An 18594-nucleotide genomic window follows, 5' to 3' on the forward strand; every position below is an offset into this window, starting at 1 on the left:
TGGAAGCTGGGTCATGCACGTAAGGCAGAGATGGCATTCCAGCAAAGATTTGCCTGAACCAGAGGAGCGAGGTCTGGGTACAGACAGGACAGCAGAGGCCAAGGCCCTGCGGTAGGAAGACCAGGATGGCCGGTGGGTTGGTGCGCAGGGAAGGGAGTACGCGGTAGCAGACGGGTGGGCGAGTGAGGGGCGGCGGGACCCAGTCTCAGGCACTCCGGCTGGTTCTCTGGAGAGGCCATAGCGCCTGAGCGTCCCGGAGGTCTCAGGTGTCTGGGGAGGTGGTGCTGTGAGAGTGATGGTGGGAGAGCCAGCCTTCCACGCCTGCTGACGTGGGGAGATGCCTTTCACACACTTTGTCTCTTATTCCTCCCTCGATCCTGGAGGGCCCCCTGTAGGTAGAGCCCTGGGGGGGCCGGGAGTAACGTGCCGGCTACCCCACCAGTGGGGCGAGCACTTTAACTGGGGCTTGACCTCAAGATGAGCTGCACTTGTGCCGCCCCCGCCTGGCCCGGGCCCCAGGGCTGGGGTCCCCGGTGGGGCCTCCTGCTGGTCCACAGGGGACGTGGACCCGGTTGACTCTCCAGGCAGCTCGCACGGACGAGCTGAGGCTGTGACAGCTGCGGGTGCGTATCTGAACCGGGTGGAACTTTGGTCTAAGCTCCAGTCTGCGCAGGTGGAGGTGGGGGGACCAGGTGCAAACTCCGGAGAGCGCTCAGAAGGGAGTCGCCCTGTCTTTTTGCTGGATGTTGGGAGGATGCTGGTAAGGGAGGAGCGGAAAGGGAGGATAGTGCAGGATGCTCGCGGGATCCCCCACAGCAGCCAGGCCGGCGGTCGCTGTGGGCCCAGGGGGAGCTCAGATAGCAGGTGCCGTGGAAGTGGGGCCTGGCGGGGGGTGGGGGTGGGGGGGGCGGTGGGCATGTCAGGGGGGACGGGGGGAGGACCAGGGAGGACGGAGCTGGTGTGCGCAGGCTGCGCGAGAGCTCCTGTCCGTGCGGGGCACAGAGGCTCAGCAAACCCCTGGGGGCTGTGCATCAGCCCAGTAGGCCCGGCGAAGGTCAGCGATGTGCACCCCGCCAGGCGCACTTTAGACTTTGGGTCTTGCCTCCCTGTGTAAGACTCCCGGGCACGGGGCTAGCCTGTGTCCCCGTTCCTCCACGTGCCCCAGCACCTCGTGAGGCTCTCGAGGGCACACGGCGCGGTGCCAGGCTAGCGCCATCCTGCGTCTCTCTGCAGCCCCTCCCACCTTCACGGAAACACCCCCCCAGTACATCGAGGCCAAGGAGGGTGGCAGTGTGACCATGACCTGCACAGCTTTTGGGAACCCCAAGCCCATTGTCACCTGGCTCAAGGAGGGGACACTCCTAGGTGCTAGTGGGAAATACCAGGTAAGCGTGGTCCTCCTGGCTTACCCTTCCTTTGCCCCGGCCCTCCCTCCACGACGGCTTCCCACTTCCCGTGACCTGTGTGCTCGGAGGGAGAGGGGCAGGAGGTGCCTGGCTCCGTGTGCCCCCAGTGCTCCATGCCCACCTGGGACTGGCGTTGCTGGGGCCCCACGGGGGGTACTGAGCTCCATCTCCCCTTGGCCCCAGGTGAGTGATGGCAGCCTGACGGTGACGTCGGTCAGCAGAGAGGACAGAGGTGCCTACACCTGTCGTGCATATAGCATCCAGGGGGAGGCCGTCCACACCACCCACCTGCTTGTCCAAGGTGAGAGCGCTTTCTCTCCTCTCTGTGCCCCAGACCTTTCGCAGGGCCTCCCGGCCCATCTGAGGTGCACCGGGGTTTCCCCAGGGCACGGGTTGGGTGGCTGGAGAGGTGGGCAGCCCGTGGGGACCGGGGCGGGCTCCCCCTGACTGTCATGCAGCTCGCGGCAGGTGGCACTGTGTCGAGTGGGTTTTGGGTTTCCCCGTCTGTCCACATAGTGTCCTGCTGTGCCTCACTCTTCCCGGGGGAGGGGGCGTCCCTCAGGCTCCCACCCATGGGTGATGGCGTCCGTAAATCTAGACAGACCCCAGGCGTTTGGACAGTACCGAGGGCATGGGCAGAGCCGGGATCCGCACGGTCAGCCCTGGGACGTCGCCGTGTGCCCCCCAAGAGGTGGATTCGGGCACTGGGGAGGCTGGCTGGGCCGCCAGGGCTGCCGGGGCCGAGTCCTCTCTGTCTCCCCCAACTGGCAGTGCCACCCAGGTCCCTCTGCTGCCAGGAGAGCCGCCCCCTCAGGACGCAGCCAGCGCCAGGAGGCCTGGGGTCTCCCCCCATCTTGACTCCGCTTGCCCCTGCCTCTCCCCCCATCTGCCTCCCTGACCTCCGGCTGCTAAGCGGCACCAGCGTCTTCACTGCTTCAGAGGCCAGATCCTTGCTCAGGACTGAGAGGAGTGGCCTTTGCCCTCCTTCGAGTCCCCCGCTCGGGTTCTGGAGGGCAGGTCGGGGCGTGGGGGGTCGGATGGCCGGTCTGGGAGCCCGGGTTTTATGGAGGCCACATGCCTGGCGGGGGTGCAGGTGTGCCCAGGCAGGGGCCTGCAGCTGGCGCGGAGGGGGGGGTGGGGGGGCATGTCGTGACCCTGCCCCAGGACCTTTGCATCTGTTGGGTCTGTCAGGAGACTGAGAACCTAAGCCCTGGCGGCCGCTAGGGGGGCATCTCCACGACAGTTCCCTCCCCGGGGTCCAGACACCCCGTCCTGCGGCCCCGCGGGCCCGGCTGGGAGGCCTCAGAGCTGTTGCTCTCCCCTCCTGCACCACGTAAGGTCCTGTTTGTTTCCTGTCCGCCACCCCCCAGGGCCTCCGTTCATTGTTTCGCCTCCTGAGAACATCACGGTCAACATCTCCCAGGATGCGCTGCTCACCTGCCGGGCAGAGGCGTACCCTGGCAACCTCACCTACACCTGGTACTGGCAGGATGAGAACGTCTACTTCCAGAAGTGAGCGAGCTGCCCTGCCCTGTGGGGTCCCCAGCCACCCGGCCTCCCAGGGGCGGGGCCTCTGAGCGGGGTGGCCACAGTGGCCCTGGGGCACGGGGAGCCTGCAGCGGGGTGGTCGGCCCTGCCCCGCCGCCGCCCCCGAGGCCTGGCCCTGCTGGCTCGGGGGGATCCTCTTCCCCTCCGTGCCGACCCGCCCCTGCTTGTCTCCTTGTGGGTTCGCAGCGACCTGAAGTTGAGAGTGCGGATCTTGATCGACGGGACCCTGATCATCTTCCGGGTGAAGCCTGAGGATGCCGGGAAGTACACCTGCGTCCCCAGCAACAGCCTGGGGCGCTCCCCTTCTGCCTCGGCGTACCTAACCGTGCAGTGTGAGTAGGGATGGGCGGCGGCCACACGTGGTGGGGTTCCCGAGAGGCCGGCCCCGTGGGCACCCTCGAGAGTGAGGGTCACTGGAAGGGGTGGGGCAGAGGCCTGACGGGACGCAGGGGGAGACCGAGGCCCGGGCTGCTGGGCCGAGGGAGGGTAGCTCTGGTCGGGCCGAGGATGCCCTGTGAGCCGGGCTCCGTGGGGGCTCTGGGATGGGCAGACCCGAGTGGTCGTGCCTGTGCCGGTGACTGGCCCACCCTCCCCCTGGACCGTGAGCTAGATGCTCTCTGGCGCTTCTACCCTCAGGTGTGCGAGGGAGGGCAGGTGCACGTGGTGTTGGCTTAGGCTTCCCGCCAGCCCCGCGCGTCCCCCGCCGCGGACAGGCGTTCGGGGAGGAGGGGGCAGACCGTCTCCTGGGGCCACTGGGCCCGGGGCCTCCGACACCCGGCTCGCCCTTGGCTCTCTGCTTGCTCTTCTCCGGAGCTGCCAGGGATCCAAATGGATGGGCCGCCCCTCACGCCAGCACAGCCGAGGGCTTTTGTGCAAAAGCACAATAATTCAGTTGCTCATCTTGAATCCGTCAGCGTCGTCCGTGCCTTCCCACCCCCTGGCAAGCGGTGGTGAGACAGAGAGAGGAGGACGAGCGACGAGGATTAATGACTTCCTTTGGTTTGCGGATGGCCCTGTTGCTGTGACTGGGGGCGACAGGCTCCCCATCGCGTGAGGGCTGGTGCGGGACGCGGGACAGTGGCTCGCCCCCAGGGGCATGCCTGGGCAGGGTGACAGGGGCAGCCGGGCCAGCACCGAGCTGCGAGCGAGCGCCACAGCGGAGACCCTGGGCCGCGGGGCGGGTCTTCCGAGGCCTCTGCACGGCTGGCCGGTGACTGTCCCGTGAGTGGCTGCCGCGGCGTCGGGGCCAGGCCAGCCTGCGAGCCCTGCTCCGCCGCTCACCGCACACGGTCGCCGTGTCGGTGTCGATGTGGCAGTTCTGGCTGCGCGGGCCAAGGTGTCCCCGTGCCGCCCCTGCCGTTGGCCGTCTTCAGCAGCGGACGGGCTCTCGGCGCGATGTCCCGAGTCCCCGGGCGTCGAAGACCCTGAGGCCCAAGAAGCAATGTGACGTGACTGGGACGTCGGGCCGGTCCCGCCCAGACCTGCAGTCAGGAACACGGTTTACACGCGACTTTGCCAGTGCCCTGCACTGGGCTGGGCCTTTGTGAAGGGGCCTGGGAAGGGACGGGCCCACCTGCAGGAGCAGAGACCCGAGGGGCGGCCTCCGGAGGAAGACGAGTCCAGGCGGGAGGAAGCCCCACGGGGGAAGCTGTGGGCTGCCGTGCCCTCCCCGTGCCTCCCCGTGTCCCCCCGGTGCCATCTCCCGCTCCCGCGTGTCCCTTTTTACCTCCTTCTTGCCTCCAAGGAGAATCCGGGATGGGGGGAGGGGCGAGGTTTTCAGGTGGGTGAGACAAGGATCTTTATTTCTGCTAAAAAGTGGTTGTTCAGAGGATTTCCCATTCATAAACCTTTTGAAGATCTTGGAGAAAAAAAAACCCCTACATACAAAAGTAGGAAGCTGTGTCTAAATATACACCTCGGCCTGGTATTTATGTAATGCTGTTCTCTGAAGAGCTCCGAGTGCTCATTCATTCTCGCCGCCTCACGGGAAGTTCTGGATCTTTCTCCCTGGTAGCCCTCGGGGGACGTTGGGCAAAGAGTTGAAAGATGATGAGTCACCCACATCACAGGAAGCACCGCGTGCTCTTCTCCCGGGGACCGCCGAGGTCGATTCTGCATCCCAACCACATGGAAGGGAAACTGAGGCTGGGGGGGTTGGACAGCGAGCACCATGGAGAGGAGAGAAAAGAAGCGCCACTGGTCCCACCTCGCAGCACCTGGTGCCTAGGGTGACGCTCCTCTTCGGCTTAGGGCGTGGATGGAGAGGTCGGAGAGGTTGGAGAGGTCAGAGGACCCCGAGCCCGGGTCGAGGAGCTGCTGCTGGGGGGTGCGGTCAAATGTCCACTTGGAGTTTGGGGTCCGGGGGAGGAGCCTCTGGAGCCCTTGCTGTGCCAGGAGCATCGGAGGAGCGTCTGGCTGGGGCCAGCTCTGGGGCCTCCTGACTGGAAACAGGACTCGTGGGGGACGCTGGCGGCAGGCAGCCTGCACGGCCCCTGGGGCATCCGTCTTGTCCCTCATGGTGGCCGGCAACTGGCCCCATTGGGAGCACTGGGGACACGTGGTGCTTACTGGACGGGGGAGGGGGTGGGGGTGGGGGTGGGGGGTGGCAGGCCCTGGGAGGCGCGCCGTCTGTGTGGCCCCTGGGCCGGGGTGCGAAGGGCCCTGGCCGCTGCCTGGGATCCTCACTCCTGCACGTCCTTGTGCCCTCGTGTCTCACCCCACATTGTCACCCTGCAGACCCAGCCCGCGTCCTCAACATGCCCCCTGTCATTTACGTGCCCGTGGGAATTCACGGCTACATCCGCTGCCCTGTGGACGCAGAGCCGCCGGCCACCGTGGTCAAGTGGAACAAGGATGGCCGCCCGCTGCAGGTCGAGAAGGTGCTAGAGGGAAGCCCGTGGGGTCCCAGCGCCGCGCGCCTCCCGATGGCCGAGGCTGCCCCCGAGGGTCCGGTTCCCTGCCCGGGCTCCTGCACTCCCCACCCCACCTCTGGGGGTGCAAAGCTGCTTGGGGGGGGTGGTCTGCGGGGCCTGAGCCCTTGGCCCAGGCTGGCTGCTGCTCTGCCCGGCCCGGCCGGCCAGAGCCCCTGCCCTGACCCTGGCTCCCTGCTGTGCTGTCTGCTTGGGCAGAACCTGGGCTGGACCCTGATGGAGGATGGCTCCATTCGGATTGAGGAGGCCACAGAGGAGGCCCTTGGCACTTACACCTGTGTGCCTTACAACACCCTGGGGACCATGGGCCAGTCTGCTCCCGCGCGGCTTGTCCTGAAGGTGAGTCCGGGGCTGAGCGGCCGTGGAGCGGGCGCCCCGAGCGCTGGGCGTCACGAGGTGGCCGTGTCCTCCCTAGGACCCCCCGTATTTTACGGTGCTACCAGGCTGGGAATATCGGCAGGAGGCTGGCCGGGAGCTGCTCATTCCCTGCGCCGCCGCGGGGGACCCCTTCCCCGTCATCACGTGGAGAAAGGTACCCCCGGGTTCTGGAGCCTGGGAAGTGGGGCGGCCGGGGGGGGCGGGCAGTGAGGGGGAGAGGAGAGGACGGGGCTTGGTGGGGGGAGGGGGGGAGGGGAGGAGCAGGTTGCGGGGCCTGGTAGCAGCTCTGCTGGGAGAAGGTGGGGTGCAGAGGAGCGGGGTGGGCCCCCTGCGGGAGGGGCAGCAGGGGCGGGCTGAGACTTGGGGTGCCCCTTGCTCCTCCGGCCTCTGACGTGTGGGTGGCTTCTCTTCCTCCCTGCTGACCTGGCTCCTCCCCTGGTGCCCTGCCCTGCCTTCCTCCTGCCCCCTTGTTGGCCAAGGTAGGGAAGCCCAGCAGAAGCAAGCACAACGCCCTGCCCAGCGGGAGCCTCCAGTTTCGAGCCCTGAGTAAGGAGGACCACGGGGAGTGGGAGTGCATCGCCACCAACGTGGTCACCAGCATCACTGCCAGTACCCACCTGACTGTCATCGGTACGGGGGCTGCGGGCAGGAGGGCTGCGGTCTGGGTGCTGCACACGGTTGCCCACTCTGGGTGCTGTGCACAGTCGCCTGCTCTGGGTGCTGCGCACAGTCTGCCCGCTCTGGGTGCTGCGCACAGTCACCTGCTCTGGGTGCTGTGCACGGTTGCCCGCTCTGGGCGTCTCTCCTGAATCGGCCCGCCTCGGAACTGGAAGCCTGCCACGTGCAGCCCTAGCCCTCTAGACGCTGCCCGAGGGAAGGGGCCAGGGGGCCTGTCCTGGGGGATCTTCCTCGGGCGAGATGCCCCCGGCAACACCCCCAGGCAGACTGAGGCACGTGCGTGGGCAGGAGCAGCTGCTGGGGGTCTGTGTCCAGAGCCTGGGAGGGGTCTCAGGAGGGCCCAGCGTGGAGGTTCCTGGTGCTGCCACATCCCCATGTAGCCGCCCACGGGCAGAGGCGGTGGCGCCAACCGAGGCCAAGGCAGCAGGTGTTGCCGCCGTCTCAGGCCCTGTACCCGGTGGTGCCCGTCCCCTATAACCCGAGGCGAGAGCGGATAGCCCGGTGCACCCCGTAGGGCCCGGGCCTGGCATGGGTCGCACACCTCGCGGGCATCGCACCACCGGGCAGCGCGGGCTTAGGACGCACAGGCGGGAAGCTCTTAACAGTCGTGTTGCGCGGCCTGTCACACTGGCGGTCGGGTGGTGTGTGGCTCTCGTGGGGCCCGAGGACCTGGCGGGTCGGGGGCTTTCTGGCTTTGCCTGTGAGCTCCGGGGAGAGTGTGTGCTCGGGGGGAGCCCAGGACTTTGGCCCGGGGTGACGCAGGCTCCGGGTTCCCTTTGCTCAGGCCGAGTGCTCCGGGAGGCACGGGGCGGGTTTCCTGCTGCAGCCCTGCTGCGCGGGCGTCGGTTCCTCCAGGGTCCCTGAGGGCCCCGAGCGCCCCCCTTGGGCACTACCCTCGACACCACGCGGTGCCGCTGCGGCCCAGCTCGCTGGGCCCAGCTCGTTTCGGTCTGAGAAGACTCCGCTTGGTCTCCAGGCACCAGCCCCCATGCCCCGGGCAGTGTCCGGGTCCAGGTCTCCATGACAACTGCCAACGTGTCCTGGGAGCCAGGCTATGATGGAGGATTCGAGCAGACATTCTCAGTTTGGTACGGACCTCTGTGAGTCACCCCCGCATGCTTTGCTCTCTGCTTCTCCCTCCCCGACCCTCGACTTCAGGCAGCCCCCCGGGGGGTGTAGACGTTAGGAGGAGGAGACGGTTCTTGGCCTGCTAGGCCTCCCGGCCGCGAGGTGCGTGGACGCGGTGACTAGGTCTCGGGGATTCCGGGCCCTCTCTGCCTTCCAGCCTGGAAGGTTTGGGACGCCAGCTTAGCTTGTGGCCCGACGTGACCACTGGCCTCTGTTGCTCCTTCCCCAGCTTATCTCCCGGCCCCCTTTTGTGTCCTTGGATCATGCTCCTTTGAGGTTCCTCTGCCCTCTGGAGTCTGGAGGAGACTCCGGATCTTCAAGGGCGTTGTGAAATGGCCGGCAGGAGGCCTGGACTCTAATTGTTATGCCGTGGCTTCCCCAGGGGTTCCAGGAACCCGTTGGAAGTGGTGCTTGCCTTCGGGCCTGGTCTTCAGCATCTCCTTTCCTCCAGGACCCTGTGTCTCTATCTGTGTTTATGTCTCTCCTGCTCAGTTGGCCGGATGTAGCGATGGGAGATCTTTGCCCGAACCTCGGGGGTAGGCTAGGGAATCTCACAGATGCACAAATCAGGCTGAGGTTGGGCTGAGGCCGGGGGCACCGCAGGGGTGGAGGGGGGACCCGTAGCTGAGCTCCTTCCCGATCCCCACGGAATTCCCTCCCTGTCCTGAGCCGGGGACCGGCCCCTGCAGCGTGGGACACCGCTGAGCAGGAGGATGGGTCCGCTCACGTCCTCCTTTCAGACCTGCCTCATCTAGGGGTGCACACGTAGTCAGGCTCACCTGGAGCCTGGGAGGGAGGAGACACCCCTGCAGAGGGCAACGCAGGGACGTTCAGGGAAGGTCCTCGATGCGCTTCTTGACAGCCGGGGAGCTGCCCCATCTCCCGCCATCAAACATGGGGCCCGTGCCCCGAGCTTCCCAGGGGCCCGAGCTCTGGATGGGCGGGTTCCCTGGGCCTCTGGGGGGAGTGTGGGGGGCTCTGTGAGTTGCAGCCAGAACATCCTCCCACCTTTACCTCTGCTCCTCCTGAGGCAGGGGGCAGGGGCGGCGGGGGGCACAACCCCGCAGGTGGCCCTGCAAGCATCGCAGTGAGGCCAGGTGGCTGAGTGTCCAGGGCAGAGCGTTTGGCCGGGCTGAGCCGTGTCTGGGGACAGCCAAGTGGCAGGTGTGGGCGTAGACGGGGTTCCCTCACTGCTTGCGGTCCTGCTCCACGCTGCTGCTCATCTGCACCGCTCTGTTACACTCCGCTCACTTGCTTTGGTGCGGGGGGGGGGGGGGGGGGGGGGGGGGGAGCTGGGTGGTTGTGAAGTGGGGGAGGTCGCCTCCCCCCCTCACTGAGTGGCTCTGACTCCCGGGACTGACTCAGACGTTTGGCACTAGCTTCCTTTCTCGGCTGTGCTTTCTGCTGCCTCAGCGTCCAGGGTGGTGAGCCCTTCCTTGCGGGGGGGGGGGGGGGGGGGGGGGGGGGGAGCCTGCTGGGGGGGGGGCGGGCGTCCACCAGGCGGCTGGGGGAAACGGAGGAGGCCAGGGAAACGGATGAGGCCGGCAGGCCTGGTCCCGCGGGGTGATGTCTCCTCCCCGTGGCGAGGCCGGGGCACTGCACCTGCACACAGGCCGCGGCCGAGCCAGGTGGGGTGGGCGGTCTGCAGCAAGGTCTGCAGCAAGGCCTCACCCTCGCCCCAGGGCGTCTCCGTGCTGGGGACCACCCCCCCATGGTGAGTTCTAACCGTTAAAGCCTGAAGGATCCTTGTGCTCACCGTGGGGAAACCCCTGCTTATTTTCGTCACACGCCCTCGGCTTCCTCAGATGACTCAAACCTGCTCAGGGCCGGGGAGCCGTCTGGCTTCCCTGATGCCCCAGCGTGGGCTGCCCCAGGGGACGGGGAGGTGGTTCTTCCCCTGGGTCGCTGCCGCTCGCTGTCCAACGATGGCCCCTGCCTTGCTCCCGGAGCCCGGACCCTCCCGAGGCAGAGCCACTATCGGGGTGGTGCTCGGGGCGACGCTGTCCCCAGATGCACTTGCTACTTCGACCGGGGCCTTGAGCACCATGTATACCTAAGGGTCCCATTCGTAGCGGCGGTACCAGCCGTGGCTGGCGACCTGCGTTCTGGGACTGGCACGGCCACGTTGGGTAGGTCACCCCGCCTTGGTCGGCACCTGTCTCCGTGCCGACGCCCCGGGAGGCCAGGTCTGTCCGCCGCCGCCTCCTGGAGGACCTTGCACGCGCGCCTGTGTCTCCAGTGTGACCCACCCCACCCCCTCGTCCCCGATCCTCTCTCTTTCTTTCGGCCAGGATGAAGCGGGCGCAGTTTGGGCCGCACGACTGGCTGTCTTTGCCCGTGCCGCCGGGACCCAGCTGGCTGCTGGTGGACGCGCTGGAGCCCGAGACGGCCTACCAGTTCAGCGTCCTGGCCCAGAACAAGCTGGGAACGAGCGCCTTCAGTGAGGTGGTCACTGTGAACACTTTAGGTGAGGGCCGCAGGCTGCGCGGCCGTGGGGGCTTCCCGGGGAGCCGGGTGGGCCACTGCCGACCGCGTGCTCTGTGCCGTTGTGCGGGGCTTGCCCCGGCCCAGATGCCTTGTCCCCCGTCGCAGCACTCGGGGCCGGATTCCCGTCTGGAAGAGGCTTGGCATTTGTCCTTCCTTGCCAGGCCGGGGCTTTGCAACGTCCCGTGGCTTTGCAGGGCAGGCTTGGAGGCGCTCCCCCGTCTGCCCTTCCCGATTCCTTCCTTTGGCCTTGGCCTCACTTGCTGGCGGGCGTGTGGCCGGTTCTTGCCATCGACTCCTGGTCCTCCGTGGGCTCCAGGGCTCTGTCCATGCCGCGCGAACAGGGGCGCCCCTCCGGCCCGCCCCGGGGCCTCTGCTGCCTCCAGGGCCTGCGGCTCTGATGGGACGCTCGGCCCCGCTCTGCAGCCTTCCTCTCTGGCCCTTGGTTCCCTCCCGGGGCCGAGAGGGCGGCTGAGGGCAGGCGGCGAGCCCTGGGACGGGGGCCCCGGCCTCCTTAGAGGAGGTCGCGGGATGCGATGCTCAGTGTCCTCATAAAGATGCTGCATTGTTTAGAGGATCACATTCAAACATTCAACTGCTCCGCCTTCCCCCCCTTCCCGTTTGTTGGCGTGTTTTTTTATCTGTCCCCCCCCACCCCGTCCTTTCGAGGAACTGCGTTCTCTCGTCTGTGTGCGTGGATCACGGGGCCGCTTCCGTGGGTGTCGAGGGCTCTTGCTGTGCGAGCCTCGTCTCTGAAACGACCTCCGCGTGGGTGTGTGGCCCTCGCCTTGGGGCCGCGGCCCAGCGGCGTGCAGGGAGGCGGGGGCGCCTGGCCCCGCAGGCCCCACCACGTACCCTCTGTGTCTCCCCCCGCTGCAGCATTCCCTGTCACAACTCCAGAACCCCTGGTGCTGGTTACCCCACCGAGGTGCCTCACAGCCAACCGGACCCAGCAGGGCGTGCTCCTGTCCTGGCTGCCCCCTGCCAACCACAGCTTCCCCATCGACCGCTACATCATGGAGTACCGCGTCGGGGAGCACTGGGAGACGCTGGACGGTGCCATCCCGGGCACCGAGGGAGACTTCTTTGCCAAGGATTTGTCGCAGGTGAGGGGCCCGGCTTTTCCCAAATTCTGAAAGTGATGTGAGCCTGGAGGCATCAAAAGCTTCCAGTGACCAAGGCAGGTGTGCTGCCCCCCACGCTCTCCAATCTGCTGCCGAGGTCTGGAATCCTCAGGCCCCGCAGGCTCAGGGCCATTGTGTGGCCACAGAGACTTCTATTGCCTTGAGGGCTTTTCCCACACACGGACGTGAGCTGGGGCCGCGCGGGGCAGGTGAGGAGCCCCACCTGTGACCCTGGACGTCGACCTCCGCTCCTTGCCGGACTCTGACGCGCGCTGGGCAAAGGGTTTCCCAGAAGGGCTGTCTCCTGCTTTGCCCCCTGCTTTAACAAGTTAGAGTCCCCAGAGGAAGATGCATTATCTTTTTTTTAGCAGCTGGTCCCCTGTAAACTTTGCTGTGTCTCTCTCTCGCTAGAGGGAGGAAGCAGCTTATTTCATGGAAACGGACAGTCTTTTTTTTTCCTTTTTTTTAAAAGATTTTATTTATTTATTCATGAGAGACATACAGAGAGAGGCAGAGACACAGGCAGAGGGAGAAGCAGGCTCCATGCAGGGAGACTGATGTGGGACTCGATCCCAGATCTGGGGATCTTGCCCTGAGCCGAAGGCAGAGGCTCAACCCCCGAGCCACCCAGGTGTCCCGAAACAGACAGTCTCATCTGTCTTTCTGTCTTCCTTCCCTGGACACTTATTCCGCGGTACAACTGGCCCCCGGGGGCCCATGAGAGCCCATGTGTGCGTCCCTCTCCACCTCTGTTTTCCGCGACCTCACAGCCCTAGATTGAAATCCACCGTGGTGGGAGTATTTTTTTTTTTTTTTTAACTTATTCATGAGAGACACAGGCAGAGGGAGAAGCAGGCTCCATGCAGGGAGCCCAACACGGGACTCGATCCCGGGTCTCCAGGATCAGGCCCTGGCTGAAGGCGGCGCTAAACCGCTGAGCCACCCAGGCTGCCCAGTGGGAGTATTTTTACCACGGAAATGGAAGTTGGTAAATGCTGCAAATGAGGACTTTGTTTTTTCTTTTTCTTTCTTTTTTTTTTTTTTTGGTAACCCGAGAGCTGGTTGTTCATCACTTCCAGTCTGCCACAGCTTTGGGTACCTATTCCCCCTTGGGGGAGGGTCTGCGGTAGGTCAGCGTCTGCCTGGGGTCCCAGGCTGACTAGAGTCTTGTCCCTGGGGCTGCAGGACACCTGGTACGAATTCCGGGTTCTGGCCGTCATGCAGGATCTGATCAGCGAGCCCAGCAACATCGCCGGCGTCTCCAGCACAGGTACGTGGGCTCGGCTCTCGTATAAGCCGAGGGTTTAGGGCCGCACGGAGTCCCTTGTGAGGGAGCTAGTCCCGGAGGGAGGCTGAGTCGGAAACGAGCAAGGGCTCTGGTTGAGACCAGAGCGTTTCTTCAGGCCCTCCAGCCCGTCGGAGGACGGGACAGGCACTCCCCTGTGGAGCTGCGGGCACAGCCCTGCCTGCGGGGCAGCCGTCGCCGGAACTGGCGCTGGCCCCCTCCTCGTAGTAGTCGAAAAGGACCTGGCTCACGTTCCTTTGCTGTGACATCCCTGTTTCTGCCAGTGCATCCTCTGTAAGGGACTGGGGCGGTGAACTGGAGAGACCACAGGTCAGCACATACTTGCTGAAGGCCTGGGATGAGACTGCTTTCTAATTATGGTGGTTTTATTTGGAAAATTGCTGTTTGGTGTTGTTTCCTCCACTCCTTCGTCTCCCTAGGTTTTTTTTTTTTTTCAGGCTAAATAAAGCCAACTCCCTAGCATTTTCCACATTTATCTTTCTTTCTCTTGGCCCTGGTCCCACTTCTATGCATCTTCCTCCAGCTACAGGTCCCGAAACCCAGCAGAGCCCCTCCCTCGCCCGGTCAAGCGGCTCCCTCGGTATGGGAGGAGGCTTTCACTTAGTGATTAAGCGGGGGCGCCGTTTCCGGGGGCGCTGCTCCTCCAAGGACCCCTGGGGCCGGCGGCAGGGGCTTGGCCAGGGCGCTCGTGCAGTAGGACAGCTCCAGAGGCACTGGGCAGGCCGATGTGGGGAAGCAGGGGAGGCGGTGGCCAAGCCCTGGGGCGGAGGGGCATCACTCCTGCCTCACTTTAGGCACCGTGGCACCGAGGGTGTTTTCTTGTTTTTCCCCATAGAGCGGTACCCTGTCTTGGCTTCCCTCCAGGGAGGGGACTCTAGAGCGAGGGAGGAACAGGGACTCCAGGGCTCACAGCTGAGGCCACAGTAAAAGATGCAAGGGTTTGCATCGGCAGGCTCTTCTGTGTTCAGTGGCTTTATGTCTGGCACCCGAATGGAAGACATGTACCGGGGCGCAGTGGCCTCAGCCCCCGTCTCAGCCCCCCACTCCCAAGGGCTCATAGCTTTCCATCGGCCCACGCCACTCGTCAGGGTGATCCAGGCTGTTTCGGCTCTGGCCCAAGATATCCGCGTACACAGAACGTAAAGAGTGGCGCATTCCGGCGTCACCGACTGTGAAGTAGGGCCTGGCGGGTGGGGGTCCAGCCCTGGCTCCATCACTAACGAGCTGGGCACAAAGCGAACTGCGATTCTTTACCTGTAAGAGGAGGTTGGACTAGTGTGGAGTGTCCTGCGGGCTCCGGAGTTGTGAGCCGAGGTGTCGGGGACACGCTAACTCTCCCTGCAGAAATCGCTCAGCCATGATGCGGTGGCTCGGAATCTCTGGTCACAGCCCCTTTTCCCCTCCGTGGCATTTGACTCCCAAGGTGCCTTCACAGCCAGGGTCCCATTTTGTCTGGATGGCAGGAAGCAGCAATCCCCCCTCCCCCAGGAGGCCGAGTAGCAGGGGTGTAGACCGGATAGGCTGTGTTTGTTGGCCAGTCCGTGACGGCGTCTTTATGTCAGAGTGAGCGCATGTGCCCCGTGTGCCCCCTGTGAGGGCGTCTGGTAGTGTGCACCATGGCCAAGTGGATGTTACTGTCGGAGTCATGCCCGCCATGCGGTCACCGTGGCTGTGACTTTTTCGCAAGCCCTGTGGACGTCACTTGACTTCCATCCACCCATCTGCGATCCCTCTCCTTGGCCGTCCCCCTCTCTCCAAACCTCAAGTGCTAGACTTACGCGTCGTCTATTCCACAGGGCTAGCGGAGACGCCTGGGGGCTCGGCGTCAGAGTGGGGGGGCTCTTGCAGGAGGGAGGGGAGGGAGTCATGCATGTTCCTCGCCCCCCGCAGACATCTTCCCACAGCCGGACCTGACTGATGACGGGCTAGCCCGGCCCGTGTTGGCTGGAATCGTAGCTACCATCTGCTTCTTGGCAGCTGCCATCCTGTTCAGCACCCTGGCCGCCTGCTTTGTCAACAAGCAGCGCAAGCGTAAGCTCAAGCGCAAAAAAGGTGGGTGTCTGCCCCCACCACCCTCCTCTGCCTGGCCCGGTTCCCAGTGCTCCCTGTTGGAAGAGGCAGCTCTCCTTGAGTGTGGGCCCCCTTGCCAATAGGGAAATGGGGTCTTATGGGTACAACTGCCAGTGGGACCGGATGGGCAAGAGGGAGTAAGGAAGGTGGATGCTGGGGAGGGGGTGATGGGCCCAGGCCACGAGAGGGCAGGTCTGTGGCTCTGCTCCGGGCCCCATGGACCTGAGGCGAGTTTTGGGTCCCTGGCCTCAGCGGGCTCTCCTCCCCCTTCTTTCTTGTAGATCCTCCACTGTCCATCACTCACTGCAGAAAGAGCCTAGAGTCTCCGTAAGTGCCCCCGCGGTCATGCTGAGTGCACGGAGGGCGGAGGGTGGATGCGGGCAGGTGGTTTGCCCGGCTCGGCCCCCAGACGAGCGTGTCTAGACTGTTTGCTGTCCACTGCTCTGCACGTGCACAGAGGGAGCAGTGGCGTAGACCATCACAATAGCAGTTAATCCATTGCTCTTTAGCTTCGGAATGTTTCCATGGGTTTCTTTCACCCTAATAGATGCACCTTCTTGGCGTGTCTTGCGTAAGTCAACCTTAAGGTGGGCTTGCATTTCTTGAGCACGCCGGGAACGATGCTAGAGGTGTGACCGCACGGAGTGGGGCAGGCAGGAAGGGCCAGAACAAGGGCAGACGTGCGCGTTCATTCAAAAGCCGGCTGGCACCCGCCTAGATGGTTTCACGCCAGAGTGTTTCACGCCCAAGTACACAGCCCATCGGCACCCCCTTCTCTTGAGCATCCTCTTAGGTGTTTGTGGTTGTTTGTTAAGAGGAGGAAAAGAAGTGCCTGAGCGGGCGTCCGCAGCCTCACGCTCCTGCCCCCTCGCTCACCCTCACAGCTTGTCGTCTGGCAAGGTGAGCCCCGAGAGCATCCGCACGCTCCGGGCCCCATCGGAGTCCTCTGATGACCAAGGCCAGCCGGCCGCCAAGAGGATGCTAAGTCCCACCCGGGAGAAGGAGCTGTCGTTGTACAAGAAGACCAAGAGGGCCATCAGCAGCAAGAAGTACAGCGTGGCCAAGGCCGAGGCCGAGGCCGAGGCCACCACGCCCATCGAGCTCATCAGCAGAGGCCCCGATGGCCGCTTCGTGATGGATCCCTCTGAGATGGAGCCCTCGATGAAGAGCAGGCGCATCGAGGGCTTTCCCTTTGCCGAGGAGACGGACATGTACCCCGAGTTCCGCCAGTCGGACGAGGAGAACGAGGACCCGCTGGTGCCCACGTCTGTGGCTGCCCTCAAGTCCCAGCTGACCCCTCTGTCGTCCAGCCAGGAGTCCTACCTGCCACCACCAGCATACAGCCCTCGGTTCCAGCCCCGTGGGCTGGAGGGCCCCGGCGGCCTGGAGGGGCGGCTGCAGGCCACGGGCCAGGCCAGGCCTCCCGCGCCCCGGCCCTTCCACCATGGCCAGTATTATGGGTACCTCAGCAGCAGCAGCCCCGGGGAGGTGGAGCCGCCGCCCTTCTACATGCCGGAGGTGGGCAGCCCCCTGAGCTCCGTCATGTCCTCCCCGCCCCTGCACGCCGAGGGGCCCTTCGGCCACCCCACCATTCCCGAGGAGAACGGAGAGAACGCTTCCAACAGCACGCTGCCCTTGACTCAGACGCCCACAGGCGGCCGCTCCCCCGAGCCCTGGGGCCGGCCGGAGTTCCCCTTTGGGGGCCTGGAGACTCCGGCCATGATGTTCCCCCACCAGCTGCACCCCTGTGACGTCGCCGAGAGTCTGCAGCCCAAGGCCTGCCTCCCCCGAGGACTGCCCCCCACCTCCCTGCAGGTGCCCTCGGCCTACCCGGGCATCCTGTCCCTGGAGGCGCCCAAGGGTTGGGCGGGCAAGTCGCCAGGCCGAGGCCCCGTCCCGGGGCCCCCCTCCGCCAAGTGGCAGGACAGACCTATGCAACCTCTGGTGAGCCAAGGGCAGCTAAGACATACCAGCCAAGGTATGGGCATACCCGTGTTGCCTTACCCCGAGCCGGCCGAGCCGGGGGGGCACAGCGGCCCCAGCACGTTTGGCCTGGACACCCGGTGGTACGAGCCCCAGCCCCGGCCCCGGCCCAGCCCCCGGCAGGCCAGGCGTGCCGAGCCCAGTTTACATCAAGTGGTGCTACAGCCGTCCCGGCTTTCGCCTCTCACCCAAAGCCCCCTGAGCTCACGCACCGGCTCCCCCGAGCTGGCGGCCCGCGCCCGGCCCCGCCCGGGGCTCCTGCAGCAGGCCGAGATGGAGATCGCGCTGCAGCCGCCGGCCGCTGGTAGCTTCTCCCGCAAGTCCACGCCGTCCACGGGCTCCCCGTCCCAGAGCAGCCGCAGTGGCAGCCCCAGCTACCGGCCCACCGCGGGCTTCCCGGCCCTGGCCGCCACCTACCCTGCGCCCCCGCCCGCGCCCGCGGGGCCTGCCGACAGCCTGGACGTGTTTGGACCCACGGCCTCCCCTCGCAGGGGGGGGGAGGAGCTGCTGCGGCCGGAGCCCCCCCCGCCGCCGTTACCTACTTCGGGGTGAGTGCCGGCCGGTTGCCCTGCCCGCGTCCGCCTGGTCATCCTCGCCCCCATTCCCCACCCGCCCCCACCCCTCCATCACCCCGAATGACAGGGCTTGTGTGGACATGCTGCAGCATCCCTTCTGGAGAGTTCTGGTCTTGGCATCGGCGGGGCGTGCTCGTGGGGTCCAGCGCGGGGCGGACCTGGTCCCCCCGCCCCTCCCCTCCCGTGACGGGTCGGACACGCATGGGCAGGGGAGGGGCGTGCCGTGCAGGCCGAGCGGCCCCCAGGTCCTCTTGCAGTGCAGAGCGCTCCCGTGCCATGACCCTGGCTTGGGGCGGGGGGTCCAGGGCCCCCCAGACACTTCGGATCCAGCCTCCTTGCTGCCCCGGCCCATCCTCCCCGCCAGGCAGGACCCCAGAGCGCCCCCTCCACCCAGGATGGGCCGCCAGGCCAGGGCTCCTCCCCCCCACCCCCCTGCCCTTAGCAGCCTAGAGAGCCGGAGGGGCCGTCCCCCAGACCGCCCCCTGGGTGGGGAGCAAGGTCTCAGGCCTGTGAACCCTGTGCCCGGAGCCACACACCCTACCCCGACCTGTGTGCCTCGCAGGAAGCTGCAGACAGACAGACAGACAGACAGACAAGCTCCTGCGATCAGCCTGCCCGAGAGAGCACACTCTAAACTGTAGCAGCTGGTATTCCAGGTACCAGAGTCGGCCTGGACGCCCGTCTGTGCCTCCTTCTCTCGCCTCTCTTGCCCCGATCCCTCGTCCCTCCTCCCCCTCGCCCCTCCCCCCTCCTCAAGTCTGCCTTTCCTTCTGTCTGTCCTCCTTCCTTCTCCATCTTCTTCGGGTTGGCCCGACTTGCTCCGAAGGGCTGGGAGCGTCTCCATAGTGCCCCTCACCCCTCCTGGCCTCTCCTCCCCGCCCCTCTCCGCCCCTCCCTCCCCCTCTCTCTCTCTCTCTCTCTCTCTGGTTCCGTCCTTTGGTCTCTCTTGATGTGGCCGCCTGTGCAGGGGAGCAGAGTGTTCCA

At 65.5% G+C, this 18594-nt stretch overlaps 1 protein-coding gene across 6 annotated transcripts in view; it reads left to right on the forward strand.

Moving 5' to 3' along the window:
- IGSF9B (immunoglobulin superfamily member 9B) overlaps positions 1–18594 on the forward strand; it is a 47196-nt gene that overhangs the window by 18335 nt on the left and 10267 nt on the right. For 3 of the 6 annotated variants that reach the window (XR_005990430.1, XR_005990429.1, XR_005990431.1), the window contains exons 4-19: positions 1234–1385; positions 1590–1707; positions 2777–2918; positions 3141–3286; positions 5691–5833; positions 6083–6223; positions 6300–6416; positions 6742–6892; positions 7917–8040; positions 10360–10535; positions 11432–11658; positions 12862–12946; positions 14873–15034; positions 15334–15379; positions 15937–17583; positions 18173–18266. Coding sequence is in view for 2 of the 6 variants with exons in the window: in XM_041772548.1 (XP_041628482.1) it covers positions 1234–1385; positions 1590–1707; positions 2777–2918; positions 3141–3286; positions 5691–5833; positions 6083–6223; positions 6300–6416; positions 6742–6892; positions 7917–8040; positions 10360–10535; positions 11432–11658; positions 12862–12946; positions 14873–15034; positions 15334–15379; positions 15937–17583 (3577 nt within the window). In the remaining 4 variants the exon portion in view is untranslated. The remainder of the gene's footprint in view (positions 1–1233; positions 1386–1589; positions 1708–2776; positions 2919–3140; positions 3287–5690; positions 5834–6082; positions 6224–6299; positions 6417–6741; positions 6893–7916; positions 8041–10359; positions 10536–11431; positions 11659–12861; positions 12947–14872; positions 15035–15333; positions 15380–15936; positions 17584–18172; positions 18267–18594) is intronic. The other 3 variants (XR_005990432.1, XM_041772548.1, XM_041772549.1) reach the window with 2 other exon arrangements.

Source organism: Vulpes lagopus, chromosome 10 (assembly GCF_018345385.1).
Source record: "Vulpes lagopus strain Blue_001 chromosome 10, ASM1834538v1, whole genome shotgun sequence".
NCBI classification, from domain to species: Eukaryota; Metazoa; Chordata; class Mammalia; order Carnivora; family Canidae; genus Vulpes; species Vulpes lagopus.